Source organism: Canis aureus, chromosome 28 (genome assembly GCF_053574225.1).
Source record: "Canis aureus isolate CA01 chromosome 28, VMU_Caureus_v.1.0, whole genome shotgun sequence".
NCBI lineage: Eukaryota > Metazoa > Chordata > Mammalia > Carnivora > Canidae > Canis > Canis aureus.
Window position 1 is genome coordinate 41,869,589 of NC_135638.1, and position 19,466 is coordinate 41,889,054.

At 38.6% G+C, this 19,466-nt stretch overlaps 1 protein-coding gene across 7 annotated transcripts in view; it reads left to right on the forward strand.

Moving 5' to 3' along the window:
• The window catches only part of PRKDC (protein kinase, DNA-activated, catalytic subunit), a 220,035-nt gene that overhangs the window by 194,866 nt on the left and 5,703 nt on the right, over positions 1–19,466 (forward strand). For 6 of the 7 annotated variants that reach the window (XM_077876997.1, XM_077876998.1, XM_077877000.1 and 3 more), the window contains 12 exons: positions 696–907; positions 1,758–1,845; positions 1,957–2,100; positions 7,317–7,521; positions 8,927–8,994; positions 9,735–9,955; positions 10,258–10,350; positions 12,821–12,910; positions 13,102–13,173; positions 13,249–13,450; positions 14,229–14,417; positions 15,243–15,382. In XM_077876997.1, the coding sequence (XP_077733123.1) occupies positions 696–907; positions 1,758–1,845; positions 1,957–2,100; positions 7,317–7,521; positions 8,927–8,994; positions 9,735–9,955; positions 10,258–10,350; positions 12,821–12,910; positions 13,102–13,173; positions 13,249–13,450; positions 14,229–14,417; positions 15,243–15,382 (1,724 nt within the window). Of the gene's footprint in view, positions 1–695; positions 908–1,757; positions 1,846–1,956; positions 2,101–7,316; positions 7,522–8,926; positions 8,995–9,734; positions 9,956–10,257; positions 10,351–12,820; positions 12,911–13,101; positions 13,174–13,248; positions 13,451–14,228; positions 14,418–15,242; positions 15,383–17,325; positions 17,426–19,466 lie in introns of all 7 variants that reach the window. The other variant, XR_013367489.1, reaches the window with a different exon arrangement.

Genomic DNA, 19,466 nt, shown 5'->3' on the forward strand with positions numbered 1-19,466 from the left:
TATTGATGAGTGATGTTGAACACCTTTTCTGTCAGCCTTTTCTTTTTGTGTCTGTCAGCTATCTATATGTCTTCTTTGAAAAAATGTCTATTCAGATCTTCAGCCTAATTTTAATCAGATTATTTTTTTGTTTTGAGTTATAGGAGTTTCCATTTAGCTTTTAAAAATGAAAATTTGAAAAATCTTTTTGGAGGGAAATCTAGCAATATAATATTTCTTTATAACTGTTAATGTTCACATTAACTTCTAGAAATTTATCCTCTGGGCACATACAGCACAAGTAAGATAAATATATAGAGATGTCCATTGTAGCATTATCTGTAATAGCAAAACTTGGAAGATACCCTAAAAATGCATTATACAGCAGTAATAAATGGAATACTATACAGCTATTAAAAGGAATGAGGTAAATATATCTATACATCTAAGAAAAACCAGCAACAGTGTATCTAGTCTGATTCCCTTCTTATAAGGAAAGGATATTTGTGTACATGCATACAAAACATCTAAAAGAATGGAATGGTGCTTCAGTGAAATAAGAACTAAGAGGGCTAAGGGCGAGAAGACATTTTATTTTAGACTTATTTTTATGCTTCTGATTGTAGACATATTTTTTATATTGGACACAATACTTTCATAATAAAACAGTGTTAAAAGTTTTATTCATTATTAAGTTACAGCTTTCTATGTTTTAGATTTCTTCCATTCCTTGCTGGCAGTTCATTGGCTGGATCAGCCACATGGTGGCCTTATTGGACCAAGAGGAAGCTGTTGCTGTCCAGTGCACTGTGGAAGAGATTGCTGATAACTATCCACAGGCAATTGTCTACCCATTTATAATAAGTAGTGAAAGTTATTCCTTCAAAGATACTTCTACTGGTCATAAAAACAAGGAGTTTGTCGCAAGGTGGGTTGATCAAATACTATATGTTATAAAGTGTATAGTAAAAGCAAACACATGAGGGCTCAGTTGTAGCATGTGACTCTTGATCTTGGGGTCCTGAGTTCAAGCCCCCTATTGGGCACAGACCTTACTTTAAAAAGAATTTTAAAAAGTAAACATATGGAAGCTTGAGTTTGTCTTCAAATCAATTAGAGCTGTCATTGAAAAGTAGAAAATCTTCGACATCTATTTGTTGGATGTATCTATTGCAGGTGTGTTATTTGTTACTGAATTTCTTTATTTTTTTTTTTTCTTTTTGAAGTAAACTCTATGACCAGTGTGGGGCTCAGATTTACAAATCAAGAGTTGTATGCTGTACTGACTGAGCCAGCCATGTGCCCCTGAATTTCTTTCTTTCCTTAAAATACATTTCTTCTTAGAATGTTATTTATGAAACAATCTGTCCTTCTAATAGTAGTGGTTGATAATTAGTAATCTGTTGATTGAGGCAGACTAGATGAGATGCTTTTTGAAGGCAGTTTCTGAACTTATTCTTTAATTCAAAATATCCAAGAAGCCTCTCTTAGTAAGGGTTCAGTAGACTGCCTGAACTGTTGTCCTTTTCATTTTTCCACTTGATTTATAAGTGGAGATTGTTGACATAACTAGCAATGGTCTATTACTTTTGTAAGAATATTTGGTAAATGCGTGGTGTTTTAGGCATTCTGTGTTAAGAGCTTTTTCTGTCATGACTAGACTCTTAGTTGGTAATATATAGTTTTATATGTGACTATAAATAATTGTATTTAAATAAACTTTAGGCCTTGATCTTTGGAAGATATTTGATTACCTAACCTTGGTAATTGTTTTATAGGATTAAAACTAAGTTGGATCTAGGAGGAGTGATTCAAGATTTTATTAGTGCCCTAGAACAGCTCTCTAATCCTGAAATGCTCTTTAAGGTAATGTAATAGCTTCTAACTCATAAAACATAAAATTTGGATTGAACTTACTTGCAGTCAACTTGGTTTTTCCCTCTTTCTCTCTTTTTTTTTTTTTTTTTTTTTGCACAGGATTGGACTGATGATATGAAAGCCGAACTGGCAAAAAACCCTGTTAATAAAAAAAACATTGAAAAGATGTATGAAAGAATGTATGCAGCCTTGGGAGATCTAAGGGCTCCAGGGCTTGGGGCTTTCAGAAGGAGGTTTATTCAGGTAGGGATAGGTGGCAGCCTGCCTATATAATAATGGAATCATTGTAACAATCAGTAGTTATATTTTCTGGCTTGTTAATAATCCTGGTTTTAAAATGTCTGTTGAATTTGTAAACTTTTCTTCATGCTCAGATTTTTAGATTTGAAGGTTATATGTAGTTTAATATATTTAATTTTTTTAAATTTAAAATTCGTGAACATACAATGCAATATTGGTTTCTGAAGTAGAATTCAGTGGTTCATCCCTTAACTACAACACCCATTGCTCATCACAACTGTCCTCCTTAATACTGTAGTTAATATTTTTAAATCTCAAAGTGTTTTGAATGTTGGATCAAGAAAATATTTGTATTTTATACAAGTTGATGATTATTTTGAGCCCTTCCCTCTGTCCAAGGCATACTCCTGGATGCTGGAGGACATACAAAGAGAAGACAGACCCAGTTTCTAAATTCAGAGGGATTGTCTGACAAATACATTATATAAAGAACTGTGGCTTGAGAACAAGTATGATACATGAAATCTGTTTCTAAAGTTGCCCTAGAGTGGAAAGGAAGAAAATACCCCCGGTCTGTAGGGGATCAGGAAAGTCCCTTGGAGCCAGAGAGATTAAAAATGAACCTTGAAATGTCCAGATTTCACACCAGCATGCCTTGTGCTTGTTGCTCCCTTTAAATGGGTTTACTTTCTCCTCTTCTCCATCTGGAGAACTCACCTTTAGATTTGGCTTGGCTTATGCATCCTTTCTTCCCTAGACCTCCTTCCCCAACAAGAAGGAGGTTGTTCTGTGTTGTGTAACACAACTTAAGTATATTTCTGTTAGCATTAATCACACTGATTTTGGTCAAATTACTTTTGTTTATTAAACTCTAAGAAACTGAAGAGCATAAGTAGAAGTCCTGGTGTTCATATTGCCAGTTTTCAAGTTTCTAGTGCAAAGGAAGATCTTTGTCCCTTCTGTTGTTTTTTTTTTTATATATATAACTGCTTTATTAAGATATAATTCACACACCTTATCATCTATCTATTTAAAGTGAACAATGCTATAGTTTTTATTCTATAAATATTACATCAGTTTTGAACATTTACTTTAACATTTTTTTAAAGATTTTTATTTATTAGCATGTGAGACGAGTGGAGAAGGAGAAGGGCAGTGGGAGGGGAAGAGAGAGAGGGAGAAGCAGACTCCATGCTGAGCAGAGTCCCTCATGTAGGACTCGATCCCAGGACCCTAGGATCATGACTTGAGTGGTAGGCAGATGCTCAACCACTGAGCCACCCAGGTGCCCCCTTTTAAAGATTTTATTTATTTGTTTATTTGATAGAGAGAACACTAATGGGAGGAGGGGGAGAGGTAGAGGGAGAGGAATAAGCAGAATCCCCACTGAGCACAAATTAAAGGATCTTATGATCCCAACACAGGGCTCGATCCCAGGATCCTGAGATCATAACCTGAGGTGAAGTCAGCTGTTTAACTGGCTGAGCCACCCAGGCACCTCTAGAACACTTTCATCATCACCAAAAGAAAGCCCATACCTGTTAGCAGTTACTCTCTATCCCTCCCTCCTGCCACCCTGGGCAACCACTAAAGTACTTCTGTTTGTGTAGATTTACCTCTTCTGGACATTTTGTATAAATGAAATCTTACAATGTGTGACTGACTTCTTTCACTCAGCATGTTTACAGAGTTCATCAATGCTATAGCGTGTATCAGTGTTTCATTCCTTTTTATGGCTGTGTATTATTCCACCATAAGGACATGTCACATTTTGTTTATCCTTTTGTCAGTGGGTGTACATTTGGAGTGTTTCCATGTCTTAGCTGTTATGAATGCTGCTGCCATGAATATCTGTGTATAGATTCTTCTGGGGAAATCCTCAGGAGTGGGAAGCCATATTTATCTTTAGCTCTTCCTTTAATTTATACCTCCTGAATTAATTATAATTAGACTTGTGAACAGGGATTTTTGTCTTATTCATATTTTCTCTCCGCCTCCTAGAATACTGCCTGATGTGAAACTGGCATCTTGAATTAGATGAATAATTGGTATAGTTTTGATAATTAGAGATAGATTTTGGTGGGTACTTTAGGTACATTCCCACTTAGGGTAGTTTTAGTTAGTGGTATGAATGTGGGAACACATGGGACTATCTGTTGCCTAAATGTGACCAGCAGTATATCCTAAAAGTGAAGATAAAACCATAACTTTCTGTACATCATGTTATGACATAATATTAGGCTCTACATCATATCAAATCTGTCTCCTAGTACTGAATATACAAGAGCCTCAGTACAGGAAGTATACATAATGTAAGAGTACTTAAAATCAATGTATTAGCATTAACAAAATGTATAAAATTGGAGAATATTAGATTTGGAAAAGTATTTGTGTTTGTTTTAAGACCAGTGGTCTACATGCATTTTTTGTAAAGGTCCAGATTTTTGGTGTTTAGGCCATACCAGTCTCATGTTATGAATACTCAAATCTGCCATCCTAGTGCAAAAGCAGCCCTAGACAGTATGTAAATGAATAGGCATGGTTGGGAGGATTCCAATAAAATTTTATTTTTTTTTTTAAAAAAAGATTTTATTTATTTATTCATGAGAAACAGAGAGAGAGAGAGAGAGAGAGAGAGAGGCAGAGACCCAGGCAGAGGGAGAAGCAGGCTCCATGCAGGGAGCCTAATGTGGGACTCGATCCCAGGACTCCAGGATCACGCCCTGGGCCGAAGGCAGGCGCTAACCCACTGAGCGACCCAGGGATCCCTAAAATTTTATTTATAAAAACAGGCAGTGAACCTTGACTTGCAGGTTGTAATTTGCCATACTGTATTCTATTTTTTTTTTTTAAAGATTTTATTTATTCATGAGTGACCCAGAGAGAGAGGCAGAGACATAGGCTGAGGGAGAAGCAGGCTCCCCATGGGGAGCCCAATGCGGGACTCAATCCCAGGACCCCAGGATCACGACCTGAGCCAAAGGCAGACGCTCAACCACTGAGCCACCTAGACATCCCTGCCATACCTTATTCTAAACAAAGGCGTTGGATCTGAAAAACAGGAGACTTGCCCTGTATCAAATGGAGAGAATGGCAGAATGGCAACTGACACCAGGTGCCCTAGCATAGTGGAACCAGTTCATCACCTGTGAGAAGGCTTCATTTCAGCAGTACTGTTCTGCTGCCTTCCCCCATCTGCCCTGCTCTCAGGATGCTCTGACCCCCACCCCAGAGAGAGGGCAGGGAATTTCATCCTAGTTTGCTGCCTGTCTCTCTCCTTAACCGGTGTGAGAATATCCACAGCAGCCCTTCATCCCTTCATGCAGAATAATACTGTGCAGTCCCCAGTTAAGACTGCATGTTATCCCTTTGAATTTGTGGCCACTTCATTTCCCTGCATGCTGGGTACCATAGGGCTGCAGCCTGGAAATCTGTTAGGGTAGACCACTGTTCTTCCCAGGTGCTGCTCAGCACAGCTGCATCCAACCCTGAGGGAGAGTATGGTAGTGGCAGAAACATACTTCCATCATTCCTACCAGCCATCATATTTGTTTAGAGGTTAATTCTAATACCCTGAAAAATCAATCTACAACTTACTGCTTTATACCAAATCAACACATAATTTGTGTTAATTAATTAATTAAAATAATAATCTACCAAAACAGAATTGTCTCAGATTTCACTTCAGAGGGCATTATGCCATTCACATATATTGTTGGTGCTGAGTATGTTTGGGAAATACCTAATATTTTCATGTATTCTAGAATTGGAGATTATTTCTATACTTTCAATCCACTTATAGATTTAAAAATAATGGGGTACCTGGGTGGCTCAATGGTTGAGCATCTGGCTTTGGCTCAGGTCGTGATCCTGGGATCCTGGGATCAAGTCCTGCATCAGGCGCCCTGCAGGGAGCCTGCTTCTCCCTGTATCTGTGCCTCTACCTCTCACGAATAAATAAATAAAATCTTAAAAAAAAAAGATTAAGGAATAAATTCACTTTATGTATGTCAATTTTCTTGTAATGGATTATCTTAAAATAGGGCATAATTTTCATTTATACCAGGTTTATGTTTTGGGGTGAGTTTTAAATGTGGTAAAAATTTCTAACTAAAGATACTGAGTAAATCTTAGTGACTTACTACTAAGTCACTGTTAGTGATTCTCTTGAGTTTTTTTTTTTATTTTGATATCAGGATTATAATTTAAATGAATATTTGGGTAGAGATTAATACAAAGAAATATTTGTAATTTTCCATCTTAAAGGATTTGAAGGGGGACATGCACCCCAATGTTTATAGCAGCATTATCAACAATAGCTAGAATATGGAGAGAGCCGAAGTGTCCATTGACTGATGAATGGATAAAGAAGATGTGGTATACACATACACACATACACACACACACAATGGGATATTACTCAATCATCAAAAATGAAATCGTGCCATTTTCAGTGTCATGGATGGAGCTAGCGTGTATTATGCTCAGTGAAATAAGTCAGAGAAAGACAAATACCATTTGATCTCGTGTAATTTAAAAAGAAAACAAGTGAACATATGGTAAGGGGGAAAAGAAAAAAAGAGAGAAACAAGCCATAAGAGACTCTTAACGAATAGAGAACAAACAGAGTTTATGGAGAGAGGTCGGTGGGAAATGGGCTAGATGGGTGATGGGTATTAAAGAGGGCACTTGTTGTGATGAGCACTGGGTGTTGTATGTAAGTAATGAGTCATTGAATTCTATCCAGAAACTAATATTGCACTGTATGTTTACTAAAATTTAAATTAAAAAATAATTTAAAAATATAAATTAAGGTTTATACTAGTTTGTGATTCAAAATAATGACTTGAAAGACGTTTATCAGAAGCTCTTCAGCTCTGATGAAGAATCACAGACTTTTCATTTTATTAAATTACTCCCTTTATTTAGTACCTTGTTCCCAATTACTCCTGCTGTCATAATGATACAGATCAGTAACTAGACAATGTACTCCAAGAGGTTAAAGGTTTTTAAGCTTTATAATTTTAAGATTACAATTTAATGATTATAATTATTACTAACTGTATCCTTTCTGTCGTTTCCGAGGAACACAAACAAAAGGCAGCCTTCATATGTTTAGAGTATTGAAACATTCAAGGAAAACAAAAGTATAAATCTAGAACCTTTCCTGAAGTTCAAGCTAAACATTAATGTTTAATGTAAATTATTATTAATTTCAGGTTTTTGGAAAAGAATTTGATAAACACTTTGGGAAGGGAGGTTCTAAGCTACCTGGAATGAAACTCCGTGACTTCGGCAGTATTACCGACTCACTATTTTATAAAATGTGCACAGACTCAAAGCCACCTGGGAATCTGAAAGAATGCTCACCCTGGATGAGTGACTTCAAAGTAGAATTCTTGAGAAATGAGTTGGAGATTCCTGGTGAGTTTATTCTTGGGGTGACAAAACTGGACTTTAAGGAGAATAGTGGTGTAGCAAGGACTTTTGAGTTCTAAAAACAGGAATATTGGGTTCTTGGCAGTTATTTTTTAAGAACTTAAAATTTCACTATACTTTTTGTCATTATGACAATCTATAATTACTGTGAATTAGTACACTTTACTAAATGTCTACTTATAGTTTTCTTATTTTCCTGCTTATACAAGTATTCAGACTTGCATTTAATAATGTAACTGGTAATTTCTCTGAACATACCATGCTTTGCTTCTACTACATTCTTCAGAAATGTAATATAGGTACAAATGCAAATCCCTTCCTTGGATGTGCATATTGGTCCCATTTAAAATGACAAAGATAAAACAAAAAAAACAAAAAAATAAAATAAAATATAAAAAAATAAAATGACAAAGATAAATGATCTACCTTCAGGACAGAATTGTGACTATGAGGATAGAGGCACAGCAGGCTGGTCTGATGTGAACACAGCAAGATTTTTCAAAGAGTCTTTATACATTCCACGTTCTTCATCCTAGAATTTGCCAAAGAAATATTTTATTATGGTTATTCATATTCTCATATAGTGGATATAAGAAAAAATTGGAAAAACACTTTGTGATTATTAACTGCTCTGCATCGCATGAAAGAAAGCTGAATATGTAGGCCTCCTCTTATGCAGCTTGATTCTCCTTGATATAATAGAGTTTTCTAGCTTATTGCATTATTTTTTCTGTTTGGAATTTTTCTACTCTATAATAGGAAGCTATTTTCCATTAGATTGAGAAATAATAGCATTATTTAAAAAAAACTCAAATTTTGTGGGGGGCACTTGAGTAGCTCAGTTGGTTAAGCATCCAACTTTTACTTTCAGGTCAGGTCATGATCTCAAGACTGTGAGATCAAGTCCTGTATCAAGCGCCGCACTTAGGGAATTTGCTTGAGATTCTCTCTCTGCCCCTCCCTCCCCCTTTCATGTGCTTTTTCTCCATCTCTCTCTTTAGAATAAATAAATATTTTTTGAAAGATTTTATTTATTTATTCATTAGAGATACATACACACAGAGACAGAGACATAGGCAGAGGGAGAAGCAGGCACTGTGGGGGAGCCTGATGTGGGACTTGATCCCAAGAATCCAGGATCATGCCCTGAGCCAAAGGCAGATGCTCAACCACTGAGCCACCCAGGCGCCCCAATAAATAAATCTTTTTTAAGGAAGTCAAATGTTTTTAAAATAAAACTTAAAGTAAAAAATTTTATCACAATTTTATTATTATTATCATAAATATTATTATTATTATTATATATTATTATTATATAAACAGGTATATGTTAAAATACAGGGTTCTGTAACAAGCTATATTTAAGTAAGGCTTCTGTGGTTTGTCTTAGGTCAGTATGATGGCAAAGGAAAGCCACTACCAGAATACCATGCACGAATCGCTGGGTTTGATGAGCGGGTAGGTGCCAATGTCTGTGACTATTGCCAGTATATGACAAGTTTTGGTGAGTAACTATTGGATGAAGGAAGAGGAAATAGTCATAAATAGCTTCAGGGCCTATTTGTCTTCATTGTACTCTATTCTGTCCTGAAAGTATTTACATAGCAAATCTCTCATCAGTCAAAAATAATTCCTGTAAAGATTATGAATGTGGTGTTTAGTTTTTCAGGTATGAGAATGACATATTTGTCTTTACTAGAGAAAGGAGCTTTCCATCTTGATCTTAAATGCACAGAGTTTTCTGATCCTATTAGTTACTGAAGCTCTTAATACAATGCTTCAGTGCTTTAATGTAACAAATTCAAAGAGTAAACTCTGTGTACATGCTTCAGTGTTTTAATGTAACAAACTCAAAGAGTAAACTGTGTGTGTGTGTCTATTTTAAAACATAGGTAGAGTTAACTTTAGGAAGTTAACATGTTATAAGTTGCTCATTTATAAGGAATTATTTATATCTACATTTTATAAGCAATTATTTGTAACAAGGAATATGAAGTTTCTAGAGGCACAGCAGTAGGACATAAACAGGTAACAAATATTTCCCTGGCACTAGGTTCTGTATTAGTTTTCTGTCACTTCACTGTCTCTTTGAGGAATCTGTACCAACCAGCCTTACTTTTTCTCTTTTGATAATGATACTATCAGTTTTTCTATCAGTTTCTTAGACTGCACCTAAAATATTTTCTTAATTTTTAAAGATAAAAGTAATGGCTTCTATCAGAAAGCCGAAGCGCATTATCATCCGAGGCCATGATGAGAAGGAGTACCCTTTCCTTGTCAAGGGGGGTGAAGATCTGCGGCAGGACCAGAGGATCGAACAACTCTTTGAGGTCATGAATGTCCTCCTTTCTCAGGACACCGCCTGTAGCCAGAGAAACATGCAGCTGAAGACTTACCATGTTATACCCATGACCTCCAGGTGGGACCAGTGCACATAGTCATTCTAGAATAGGTTTTTTTGAGTGTAAATTTTAGGACTGGGCCAAATCCTTGTTTAAGGTTACAGAGATGGGATTTAGTATTTTAGCTTTCATAAAGACAGGGCTATAAACAGAACTAACAAGCACTTGTAGGCGCTTGCCTTTGATTTTCAAACTTAATATGGAGAAAGTAAATGAAGAACTGACTTGAGGAAATCTGCTTTGATTCTACAGAACTTTTTTCTGATGAGGAAAAAGAGGTTTAGGTTTGTGTTCATAAACTATTTATTCTCCTTTTCAGATTAGGACTAATTGAATGGATTGAAAATACTCTTACCTTGAAGGACTTCCTTTTGAGTAACATGTCACGAGAGGAGAAAGCAGCTTATACAAGGTGATGTGGAGCCTACATACTCCTCCTTCAACTCTGCCCAGACATATTGCAAGCCTGTTGCTCCCCAAGCATAATCTCCCTGAGTAATGTTGTTTTAGATTAAGTTCCTCTACCTCATGTTTCCAGTGACATTTCTGGGTCCCTTTTAATTTGGGGCTCTGAGCCACACCCTGGTCAGTTTTCTCCACCTCTGGCTAGATGAATAAACTAAATGGAATAGAGGGTTCCAAACAGTAGCTGCATAGATTCTACCACAATGAAAAAAAAATGGTATTAGCTTTGCAACAACAGTAATGAATATCTTAAGGAAATAAAAAGATTAGCAACTAACATTTAATTAAACATTTTCTGCATGCTAGGTAGTATTCTCAGTTATTAATGTGTGTGAAGTCATTTCTTTCTTACAAAAACCTGCAAATTATTATTAACAGCTCTGTACAGATGAGGAAGTTGAGGCCCAGAGAGTTTATATAACTTGTCATAGGCTGCCCAGCATGTAAGTGGGCTACCTAGGATTATTAGTAATTAATTCTAGGTCATGATATTGGTGCTTTTTATTTTTCTTTACCCTTTTATTATATTTTCCAAGTTTTCAACAACGAACATAGATTTTTAATCAGAAAGCATTTTGGTTTTTTTCTGTAAAGAAAAGTAAGGACAACATTGAAAGACATTTTGAAGAAGGAATTGAGAAGTTTGGATGAAGGAAGAGGAAATGACTGTAATTAGCTTTAAGGCCTGTTTCTTTATATGTACTCTGTTCTGTCCTGAAAGCATTTAAATAGGAGCAAAATTCTCATCAGTCAAAAATGATTTCTGTAAAATTAAGAATATTCTTACCAAAGTCTTGCTTCTGCTAAATAAGGCTGTGTGTACGAACTTTTAATTTCAATCATTTGAGTCCTTTGCCTGCAGTTCTGTGTTCCTTAGAGGACAGGGAAAGTGATGGACAGTACTTCCTGGAGTCAGGAAGTCCAGATCTTACTCATGCTAACTTATTCTGACTTTTAGTGGGAATCTTGCAAAACTGACGTGCCCTTTCCTTTGTTCCTATACCTCCGTGTCTAAGATGGAATAGTAATGTAAAATACATAGGGTAAACATAGGTGTTGGTGGAGTTCAAAGTGCCTTTCAAATACAGAAGTGTATAAATTACTTCTCACTACCTTTTTATAACAAGGCACTTCCAGCCCTCCATTAATAAAATCATTGCTTTTTTTTTAAAGATTTTTTTTAAAAGATTTAATATTTATTCATGAGAGACACAGAAAGAGAGGCAGAGACATAGGCAGGGAGAGAAGCAGGCTCCATGCAGGGACCCCAAAGCAGGACTCGATCCCGGGACTCCAGGATCACGCCCTGGGCTGAAGGCAGGCGCTCAACCACTGAGCCACCCAGTCATCCCAAATCATTCCTATTTTTTTCTTAATTTGCATGTTGCAGTTTTCTAACCTAAAGATTTTCATTCCAATTGAAACTTGGAGAGAATTTAGATTGAAATGGAGGGTTGTATTGTGAAATTAACTTAGCAACTCAGAAAAGATTCACTTTAAGTAATTGAACTACTAACAGATGAAATAGTTCTATCTTTAGATTTCTTTTTAGGAAAATTTGTTAAATCTTTTGACAAACCCCAAAGTGGCCAGACATACAAAACACATTTCCAACAGCTCACTATGGCTTTTGCCTATGAACCATTACTAAAAATAGCTTTCTAAGTTCAATTCAAAGCCATTGTCATTTAAGATAATTCCTTACTGTATTTTTAAAATTTTTTTTTATTGGAATTCAATTTGCCAACATTTAGCATAACACCCAGTGCTCATCCCACAAGTGACCCCTCAGTGCCCATCACCCAGTCACCCCAACTACCCGCCCATCTCCCCTTCCACTATCCCTTGTTCATTTCCCAGAGCCTTGTTGTATTTCATATGGATTTTGTATGTATCTACATGCTGGACATGGTGAAGAAAGAGTGTGACAATTCAAAAAACAGACTTAATCCATCTTCAACGCATAACTTGTCACCTTTTAGTTTGTAGTAGTAATATGGCTTATCATTTCTTGCCTACTTTGAGTAAGTTGCGTGTTGTACTGTCATCCTGTTAAGGTTCTTTTCCACTACCAGATTTTTAGAACCATATGCCTGAATCATAAACACTTATGTTTAATTTATCTTGTTCTCTGTATGGAGTGGGAAATTTATTGTATCTGATCATTTTGTGCCTGAATTTTGGCATAGAAAATGGCTTTGATTTCTTTAGGAGTAACGAACAGTGAATTATGATATATTGAGATTCTAGATCCAGAGTAACATGGGTTCACTGTTAATATTAAATATGATTAAAAGTCATATTTATTTCCCTGGCTCTTCACTATTTTTCAATGAATTCTTGGTGATCTTTGCCACTGAAATCATTATAATGCTAAATATCTTCCTAGTGCTGATTCTCTTTTTCCTACTTATTAGTGATCCCAAAGCACCACCATGTGAATATAGAGATTGGCTGGCAAAGATGTCTGGAAAATATGATGTTGGCGCTTACATGTCAATGTTTAAGTAAGTTTTGTTTTGATTTTCCTTTTTACTAGCTAGTTAATTCTTCTCAAAGTTTCATGTTACTCTTGTTTCTTAGAAAGTTTGCCTCAGATCATCAAAACCTAGTTATTTGATATTTGAGCCTCAGTATAAATTTTAAAGTTCAAGTCCCAGAAATTTGTTCTAATTAGTCATTTCCTATTAAATCATAGGGCAGCTAGTCGTACTGAAACAGTCACATCTTTTAGAAGGAGAGAAAGTAGAGTGCCAGCTGATCTCTTAAAGTAAGTATCCTCCTGATTTTATAAGCCAGCTGGTGGCATAACAGAGACTACAGAGATCATGTCTCCCTCCCCCAGGCGGGCCTTTCTGAAGATGAGCACAGGCCCTGCAGCCTTCCTGGCACTTCGCTCCCACTTTGCCAGTTCTCATGCTCTTATGTGCATTAGCCACTGGATTCTGGGTATCGGAGACAGACATCTGAACAATTTCATGGTAAGCATGGAGACAGGCGGATTGATCGGAATCGACTTTGGACATGCATTTGGATCAGCTACTCAGGTATATGCACCTTGTTCTCATTGTTCTTGGCTGGTTTAGAACCATAGTCATAGGACCTTCTGGAAATGGATAGGTTTTAAAGAAGAAATGACACATCAATTAGCTTGGTTTGTCATAGTCCTTAAATTTGACATTCTTACAGAATAAGGGAGAAGGGAGAATCTCAACTTTGTTTTGGCGTTGTTCAAACGGGTTGCAGAAGGTGTGATGATGAATTATATAATCAAAGCCAAGAATAGAATGTATTTCTATAAAGAGGGAAAACTATAAGGAAATTTTATGAAGCCCTAATCAAAATGTCTTCTACAAGATGTGATATAAATCTCTGACGTTAAACACTGAAGGTTTTTTTTTGTTTTTTTTTTTTTAAGATTTTATTTATTCATGAGTGACGCAGAGACATAGGCAGAGAGGGAGAAGCAGGCTCCCCATGGGGAGGCCAATGCGGGACTCCGTCCCAGGACCCTGGGGATCACAAGCTGAGCCAAAGGCAAATGCTCAACCACTGAGCCACCCATGTGCCCCTAAACTCTGAAGTTTTCAATTATACTTGTAAATCTCTGCAGGCTGTGTGATCCTACACACATAGGTTTGTGCATTACAAAGATGATTGTGTTGATTACTCTTGGGCACAGTGGATTCACATCTGTGTAACTAATTTCAAGAAAAGAAGAGTTCATATTTTCACTGTGAATAACTGTGGGAGGATGTTTTGTGCCTTTTCTTTTGAGATTTCTAGTTCGTATGTTCTCCTTCTCATAACTATTTTTTTCTCTAGTTTCTGCCTGTCCCTGAGTTGATGCCTTTTCGTCTGACTCGCCAATTTATCAATCTGATGTTACCAATGAAAGAAGCAGGTGTTGTGTATAGTATCATGGTGCATGCACTGAGAGCCTTCCGCTCACACTCTGACCTGCTTACTAACACCATGGACGTGTTTGTAAAGGAACCTTCCTTCGACTGGAAAGTAGGCTTGTTTATATGCACTTTGCATTTTTATTACAGTATACCAGGGACTGATCTGGGATCTCTTACGTGATAGAAATACATCAGATTGTGTTTATTAATATATTAATGTTGTTTTGTAAAGTATTTCTTAAAATTAACATTTGGGGTCAGTTGGCCTGAAAACCAGATAAAAGACATAATCTTCATTTGGAAAAAAACTGTTCTTTCGTTTGAGTATATTTCTAATGAGGAGTTAATATATATAGACCCATGGGTGATGGTGTATCTGGTTTCTGAGACAACATTTTTTTTTTTTAAGATATACAAATTGTGTTTTTTCTTTTCTTTTTTTTTTTTTTTTTTTTAAGATTTTACTTATTTATTATGAGAGACACAGAGAGAGAGAGAGACAGAGACACAGAGGGAGAAGCAGGCTCCAAGCAGGGAGCCTGATGTGGGACTCGATCCTGGGACTCCAGGATCATGCCCTGGGCCGGAAGGCAGACGCTTAACCACTGAGCTACCCAGGCGTCCCCGAGACAACTTTTAGTTTAAAATATGTTCCATGTGAGGTTTCTTGATTTGTTGCATAGTGCTTTCTTAAGTATTGAGTTTCTTCATAATACAGCCCAAAAGAATGAAGCTTAGTGAGGGCATCCTTATAGTGTATGGTACCTACTGTCATTGTCACTGTTATGTATAGTACTACTAGAATGTGTATAAAAAGCTATAAAGTTCTCCCCAGTTATAGATGTTTATTTTAAAATCATTACTTGTTCAATCTGTTTGGATGTAATCATATAAACTTAAAATAAGCAGAGAACATCATGTTCTTTTCTTTTAGAATTTTGAACAGAAAATGTTAAAAAAAGGAGGATCATGGATTCAAGAAATAAACGTAACTGAAAAAAATTGGTATCCCCGGCAAAAAATACATTACGCTAAGAGAAAGTTAGCAGGTGCCAATCCAGCAGTTATTACTTGGTAAGATGATTATTTGTGAAGAAAAAAACAAAACGCCAACATACTACTATTTACTGAAGAATTACTAATGTATAATGTGCTGAGTAGTTTTCATTTAGCCTGTGATATTAGCATTATTATCTTCATTTTACAGATGAAAAAAGCATGGCTTGGGGCAGCCTGGGTGGCTCAGTGGTTTAGCACTGCCTTCGGCCCAGGGCCTGATCCTGGAGACCTGGGGTCAAGTCCCACGTCAGGCTTCCTGCATGGAGCCTACTTCTTTTTTTCTTTTTTTTTTTAATTGGAGTTCAGTTTGCCAACATATAGCATAACACCCAGTGCTCATCCCATCAAGTGCCCCCCTCAGAGCCTGTTACCCAGTCACCACCACCCCCTGCCCACCTCCCTTTCCACTACTCCTTGTTCGTTTCCCAGAGTTAGGAGTCTCTCATGTTCTGTCTCCCTTTCTGATATTTCCCACTAATTTTTTATCCTTTCCCCTTTATTCCTTTTCACTATTTTTTATATTCCCCAAATGAATGAGACCATATAATGTTTGTCCTTCTCCGATTGACTCATTTCATTCAGCATAATGCCCTCCAGTTCCATTCATGTCGAAGCAAATGGTGGGTATTTGTCATTTCTAATGGCTGAGTAATATTCCATTGTATACATAAACCACATCTTCTTTATCCATTCATCTTTCGATGGACACCGAGTCTCCTTCCACAGTTCGGCTATTGTGGACATTGCTGCTATAAACATCGGGGTGCAGGTGTCCCGGCGTTTCATTGCATCTGTATCTTTGGGGTAAATCCCCAGCAGAGCAATTTCTGGGTCGTAGGGCAGATCTATTTTTAACTGTTTGAGGAACCTCCACACAGTTTTCCAGAGTGGCTGCACCAGTTCACATTCCCACCAACAGCGCAAGAGGATTCCCCTTTCATGGAGCCTACTTCTGTCTCTGCCTCTCTCTGTGTGTGTGTGTGTGTGTGTGTGTGTGTGTGTGTGTGTCATGAATACATAAATAAAATCTTTAAAAAAAAAAAAAAAAAACATGGCTTAAGAAAATTGGTTTCTCCAAAGCTGGGCAGGGTACATATCTCTGAAGGGTGTGTACTTGGCCTCTGCCTTCTTAGCATAGTCTTCAAGCTTCAGGTCGTTGCCTGGAATAACCTGTATCAGTGTGAGGAACAATTGGAACTTTTTTTTTTTTTTTTTTTAAGATTTTATTTGAGAGAGAGCAAGAATGAGAGCAAGCATGAACCAGGAGGGTGGCAGAGGGAGAGAGAGAAACAGACTCCCCACTGAGCAGGAAGCCTGATGTGGGGCCCAGTCCCAGGACCCTGAGATCATGACATGAACCAAAGGCCAACATTTAACTGAGCCAACCAGGTACCCCCAGCAGCAGCATTTTTAGGGAATTGCAATAATATTTTTGTATATCAGAAGAGACTTAGATTCTAAATTTGCTTTTGTACTTTTTAGGACAAACTGTGATCTTGGTAGGCAGAGCACACAGGTGTAGAGAATGTAGTATGTGCTTATTAGACAAGAATCCAAATTGGGTTAACCTTCAGGTTAGCTTCAAAAATTTTTCTTGTTGAGGTCTAAAGCAAACAAATTTATAGAAATGTTTCACAAGAGGGAAACAAGTTGGACTTTAAAATTAAGTAATAGTATTCTAATCTGTGATCAGTTGGTCAAGGTACAAATAGTTTTTCCAAAATATGGCTCTGGAAAACGAACAAAGGTGGATCCCTGTCTCACACCATACACAAAAATTAATGCAGAATGGATCAAAGATTTAAATGTAAGAAGTAAAACTACAGGGGTAGATCTTCATGACCTGAATTTGGCAAGAACATCTGCCATTTTTAGGTATAACACCAAAAAGCGGGGGGAGGAGCAAGATGGCGGAAGAGTAGGGTCTCCAAATCACCTGTCTCCACCAAATTACCCAGAAAACCTTCAAAATATCCTGAAAATCTATCAATTCGGCCTGAGATTTAAAGAGAGAACAGCTGGAGTGCTACAGTGAGAAGAGTTCGCGCATCTATCAAGGTAGGAAGACGGGGGGGGGGAAAAAGAAAGAAAGGAACAAAGGCCTCCAAGGGGGAGGGGCCCCGCGAGGAGCCGGGCTGAGGCCGGGGCGAGTGTCCCCAGGACAGGAGAGCCCCGTCCCGGAGGAGCAGGAGCTGCACCAACCTTCCCGGGCGGAAAGGGGCTCGCAGGGAGTTGGAGCAGGACCCAGAAGGGCGAGGATGCCCTCGGGTTCCCTGGGACAGTAACAGAGCAACTGCGCGCCCAGGAGAGTGCGCCGAGCTCCCTAAGGGCTGCAGCGCGCACGGCGGGACCCGGCGGGACCTGGAGCAGCTCGGAAGGGCTCGGGCGGCGGCTCCGCGGAGGGGGCTGCGCGGCCCCGGGAGCAGCTCGGCGGGGCTCGGGCAGAGGAAGAGGCTCCGTGCGGAGGGGCCTGCGCGGTTCCAGGAGCAGCTCGGAGGGGCTCGGGCGGCAGCTCCGCGGAGGGAGTTGCGCGGCCCGAGAGCGCGAATCCAACAGCGCAGGCCCCGGAGCACAGGGCGCCGGGACACAGCCCAGGATCCCGCCTCCCCCGGGACAGGCAGAGGCCGGGAGGGCCCAGGACAGCGAGGACGCTCCTGCCCCAGCTGAGCAGATCAGCGGCCCCGCCCCGGAGCCTCCAGGCCCTGCCGACGGAGTTCCTGCCGGAGCTGAATCCAGGTTTCCAGAGCTGCCCCGCCACTGGGGCTGTTCCTCCTGCAGCCTCACGGGGTAAACAACCCCCCACTGAGCCCTGCACCAGGCAGGGGCACAGCAGCTCCCCCAACTGCTAACACCTGAAAATCAGCACAACAGGCCCCTCCCCCAGAACACCAGCTAGACAACTTCCAGGAGAAGCCAAGGGACTTAAAGTACACAGAATCAGAAGATACTCCCCCGTGGTTCTTTTGTTTTGTTTTGTTTTGTTTTGTTTTGTTTTGCTTTTTGATTTGTTTCCTTCCCCCACCCCTTTTTTTTTCTCCTTTCTTTTTCTTTCTCTTTTTTTTTTTTTCGTTTTTTTTTCTTCCCTTTTTTTCTCTTTCTCTTTTCTTTCCTTCTTTCTCTCCTCTCTTTTTCTCTTTTTCCCAATACAACTTGCTTTTGGCCACTCTGCACTGAGCAAAATGACTAGAAGGAAAACCTCACCTCAAAAGAAAGAATCAGAAACAGTCCTCTCTCCCACAGAGTTACAAAATCTGGATTACAATTCAATATCAGAAAGCCAATTCAGAAGCACTATTATACAGCTACTGGTAGCTCTAGAAAAAAGTATAAAGGACTCAAGAGACTTCATGACTGCAGAATTTAGAGCTAATCAGGCAGAAATTAAAAATCAATTGAATGAGATGCAATCCAAACTAGAAGTCCTAATGACGAGGGTTAACGAGGTGGAAGAACGAGTGAGTGACATAGAAGACAAGTTGATAGCAAAGAGGGAAACTGAGGAAAAAAGACAAACAATTAAAAGACCATGAAGATAGATTAAGGGAAATAAACGACAGCCTGAGAAAGAAAAACCTACGTTTAATTGGGGTTCCCAAGGGCGCCGAAAGGGACAGAGGGCCAGAATATGTATTTGAACAAATTCTAGCTGAAAACTTTCCTAATCTGGGAAGGGAAACAGGCATTCAGATCCAGGAAATAGAGAGATCCCCCCCTAAAATCAATAAAAACCGTTCAACACCTCGACATTTAATAGTGAAGCTTGCAAATTCCAAAGATAAGGAGAAGATCCTTAAAGCAGCAAGAGACAAGAAATCCCTGACTTTTATGGGGAGGAGTATTAGGGTAACAGCAGACCTCTCCACAGAGACCTGGCAGGCCAGAAAGGGCTGGCAGGATATATTAAGGGTCCTAAATGAGAAGAACATGCAACCAAGAATACTTTATCCAGCAAGGCTCTCATTCAAAATGGAAGGAGAGATAAAGAGCTTCCAAGACAGGCAGCAACTAAAAGAATATGTGACCTCCAAACCAGCTCTGCAAGAAATTTTAAGGGGGACTCTTAAAATTCCCCTTTAAGAAGAAGTTCAGTGGAACATTC